General features: G+C 29.7%; 1 protein-coding gene across 1 annotated transcript in view; it reads right to left on the bottom strand.

Moving 5' to 3' along the window:
* Positions 1 to 981: 981 nt before the first annotated feature.
* Positions 982 to 4,599, bottom strand: part of HELRODRAFT_133671 (hypothetical protein) — a gene marked incomplete at both ends in the record, with an annotated part of 3,837 nt that continues 219 nt past the window's right edge. The window contains 2 exons of the mRNA XM_009018200.1: positions 982 to 1,116; positions 3,056 to 3,169. Of these exons, the coding sequence (XP_009016448.1) occupies positions 982 to 1,116; positions 3,056 to 3,169 (249 nt within the window). The remainder of the gene's footprint in view (positions 1,117 to 3,055; positions 3,170 to 4,599) is intronic.

The raw sequence follows: 4,599 nt of genomic DNA, 5'->3' as shown, positions 1-4,599 counted from the left end.
GATCACGTTTCCGAAAGTAAAAATGTGTATTTGTACGCGCCTGTGCGTATGTATTTATTTATTTGGAAGTATTAATTTATAAGAATTTATTGTTTACTGGGACTCAAACGCAATCCTGGTCAAAAAACAAAGCCTTAATAGAACGCCCACACAAACCAATAAAAACATTAATAAGTATTTGAGCTTCTGCTTGTAAATCACTCAAGCTAGTCTGGCTGATGCCGAAATAAGTCATTCTTATTACACTTATGCACTATATACAATGTGCTTACTATGTACGCATTACATATATACATGTTCCTTGTATGAATTTTTTGCTGAATGAGTTTTTCAACACTCTTGTTAATTTTTTATATTTGAATTTCAGTCGTACATATTACATTCCTTGGTGGCTGCAATAGTGAACAATTAATATTCTAACGATTCAACATTATCTTAGTAACTTATTTTGTAGACATTTTTTAGAATTGTTAAAATGAAAGAAATATTATTAATGCAAATTATTAAAAATAAAATTTCCAATAGATGCTGCTTCGCATTGAGGAGTAGTGATCTGTATGAACTAACCCCAACCGTAATTTTATGCCAAACGATTTGTTTTAAAGACAGTTTTCATTTTCTTGTTTTATTTTTCATAGATGTTAATAAACTTATTACACCCTGTTCGATCTTTTATTGTCAGAGTAAAATATTTGAGTTTTCGTTTGAATCAACTCAAAACCGTTAATCAAGAACAATGTAATAAAAGTTAAATGAGGAAAAATGTTTTCAAAGTATATAAAATCAAGTCATAAAAATAAATTATTCTCCGCCATTTGTCGGGTAATCAGTTTTGGCAATTTTTTCCGGTGGTTGTTCTTCCTGATAACTTTTTTTTCGTTTCCTGCACACCTGGAAAACAGCCCTCACATCGCCAGGTTCGTAACTTGAACCATCAACTTTCAGGACTGGTCCCGCCACATGATCCCTGTTCGTTTCCAGATGCCTCGCCAATCCGGACTGGAGTTTGTATTCCAGCTTGCATGTGACACAAGAAAATTGTTTCACTTTGTTGTGGCACTTCAGATGGTATTGAAGTCTGGCGTTTGATGTGCATGTGTAATTACATTCAGTGCACTTTATTTGTTCTTTTGCATTATTCTCCCTTGTGGTCATAGCTGATGTTTCAGATTGTCTTACTTTCCGTATATTGTGCGCTTTCTTTTGTTTTTTGTCCTCAGCTGAGTCGATCTTACGTTGCAATTCAACTTTGATGCCTTCATAGACGTGTAATTCTTTCATAAAAACCACCTCACTTCTTCTTAAAATTTCTTCAACTTCACTTTCAGTTTCACTATCATTTTCGTCAATTTGGTTGCCAGTGTTTTTGTTATCATTGTTGTTATTATGAACTTCAACACCGCTGTCTTCTTCAGGGCAGATTAAATTTGCATCCATTTCAAAATCGAGTTTACTGTGTAGAAGGGTGAGTGTAGAAGATGATGATTTATCTCAATACTTAAAATACTTACGCCTATAAGATCAGCTAGTTTTCTAGATTTTGCTATACTTAATACAAATCCGGCCGAAGTAGATGATAACGTTTGATTGAAGTTCACCAAACAGCCTGACTTATATAGCCATGCTAACAAAGACGCATGGAATACTTTACAACCGAAATCTTTTCATTGTTTAAAACTTGTAAACCTAACTAATAAAATGACGTAATTAAATCAATAAAATCTGGTTCTTCTGTTATAATCACTTTAGTCATATCTGCTTTGCTCTCATTATTTGACACTCTCTGTTCTGTAAAGTTTATTTTTTAAATTTTGTGCACAAAGTCAAAACAATACATTAAGTTTCCATTGCTGAATATTGTAGTAAATAATGTAGTAAATTTGTGAAATTCTTGCTAATGTGAATCAATCAGAACATCAAGAATATAAATAATGTTATTGTTATTATTAGCTATAATATTTTTATTAATGATTCAATTATTATTATTGTTGGTACATAAATAATATTGGTAATAATGCTATAATTTTGAAAACTGAATCCAATTCGATCTAATGCAAAGTAAATCGATAAAAACAAGTGGCACGGCTCTAATAATAAAATTGGACCGTAGTGACAATAAACCAACACTAACGGAAATTTTGTACCAAACAGCATCTTGAATATTTAGCTTAAAGACAGATTCCATTTCTTTATAATACCGTCCAATCTTTATTGTCATTGTAAAACTATTGAGTCTTATATTAAATCAATTCAAAACCGCTTACTTTCAATTAATCAAATATATTTGTATAACGTACATTTCTACAATTCATTTCTATTCTATATCCATATTCTATTTCTACAAAACATACAAATTCTTATATACACAAAAAGTTTAGAAATACATATACATAAACATATATACATGCACGCATGTATGCAACAATGATAAGTACTTGTATTCGTTATAACATAATCGTTATGTTCGAGTTTCTGCATACATAATCACACATGCATATATATATATATATATATATATATATATATATATATATATATATATATATATATATATATATATATACTAAAATATGATTAATTAAAACACATAAATAACGGCAAAACCTATATTCATACATACACCTTTAAAGCTTTTACACTTATAAACTTATGCTCAAACATGTAAATGCTTGCAAATAAAGAAATTATATAATGAATGTATACAACTGAACTAAACAAAATAGATAGGTTTTAAAAGTTTGTGATATATTTATTAATTCAAAAACATTCAAAAGCAAGATAAATAAAGAAAAATGTTTTTAAAAGAAAAATGTTCTTAAAAAATAAACTAATCCCCGCCGTCTGTCAGGAAATTAGTTTTGGCAATTTTTTCCGGTGGTTGTTCTTCCTGATAACTTTTTTTTCGTTTCCTGCACACCTGGAAAACAGCCCTCACATCGCCAGGTTCGTAACTTGAACCATCAACTTTCAGGACTGGTCCCGCCACATGATCCCTGTTCGTTTCCAGATGCCTCGCCAATCCGAACTGGAGTTTGTATGCCAGCTTGCATGTGACGCATGAAAATTGCTTAACTTTGTTGTGGCGCTTCAGATGGTTTTGAAGTCTGGCGTTTGATGTGCATGCGTAATCACATTCACTGCACTTTATTTGTTCTTTTACGTTATTGTTCTTTTTGGCTAAAGCTGACGTTCGAGATTGTTGTTCATCGATTTTTCTCCTATTTTCTGCTTTCCTTTGTTTTTTTTTCATCTAAGTCTATCCAACGTTGCAAATCATTTTTGATGGTTTCATAAACGTACAGTTCTTTCCTGAAAACCACCTCACTCCTTCTTAGAACCTCCTCAACCTCACTTTCAGTCTCGCTATCACAATTTTCTTGGTCATTTTTGTTGACAGTGTTATCGTCATTCTTGTCGTTATTAAGAACTTTGTGGCAGATTATATTTGAATCCATTTTAGAATTAAGTGTTTTGAACAATAAATATTTATCTCACCAAAAAAATATCAGCTAGTTTTCTAGTGTTTGCTATTCGTTGCACAAATCTGGCGAAGGTCAATAACATTTCTTCAAAAGCACGGACTTTTATATATATATCCATGTTAACAAAGACGCACAGAATATCTTATAATTGAAATTATCTTCTTTGCTTGAAACTTGTAAACTTAATTTTATTACAGACCTGATTAGTAAATTTATAGTCTGGCGTAATTATAACAATAAAATCTGATAGTGCAAAGTTCTTTGTGATCAAATCTACCCTACTGTTCAGCAAAATTTATTTAGAATTTTGAATGCAAAAAGGAAACAAAATTTCACGATTCATTTGTTAAAAATTTCAATAACATCTTAGCGAAATTAATCAGAGTAGGGAAAATATGAACCAAATCAAAGTCAATAAAAAATAAAAATTATAGTATAATAATAATATCATTAGTATTATAAGTTGTTATAATAGCATTAAAAAGAATAATAATAATTTATTATTATTATTATTAGTAGTAGTAGTAGTAGTAAAATTGTTAGAAATAGTAATAATACTAAAACGTTTTAAAATTACATGCTGCAAAGTTAACGATCATAAAAACATACCCCACTGCTCTAATTGTCAAATTCATATATTAATAAATAATTATTAATAAATTAAATAATTTTTAAAATACTATTACTTCAATAATATTTTCGATAAATTTATAAAAGACGTTTTCCACTGAACTCAAAATTGTAAAATAATTTCAGATTGAAAAACTCTGATAGCGATATTATTGTACTAGCACGTTTTAGATGATTAAATAGTAAAAAAACAACAATTTGGTTGATGTAATAATAAATAGGTGTCAACAGCCAGTGTTTAGATTAAACGTATAGATGGTTTGATCATTCTGCGTACTATTTTTTTTGCTATAAAATTTGAAAAACGTTTAAAAAAATTAAATGTTACAGTTAAAAAATGGATCATACATGAAATGTAATACAATAAATTGCCGAAACCGCATTTTTACGACCGCAATTCTTAGTTATTCTTCAGATGATTTTAAAAAACAGGCCAAAGCTCTGATGATTATTGCATCATTTTCCGTCTTTTAACCACTGGAGATTT

Source organism: Helobdella robusta, assembly GCF_000326865.2.
Source record: "Helobdella robusta unplaced genomic scaffold HELROscaffold_202, whole genome shotgun sequence".
Taxonomy (NCBI): Eukaryota; Metazoa; Annelida; class Clitellata; order Rhynchobdellida; family Glossiphoniidae; genus Helobdella; species Helobdella robusta.
This window is presented reverse-complemented; position numbering and strand designations above follow the sequence as displayed.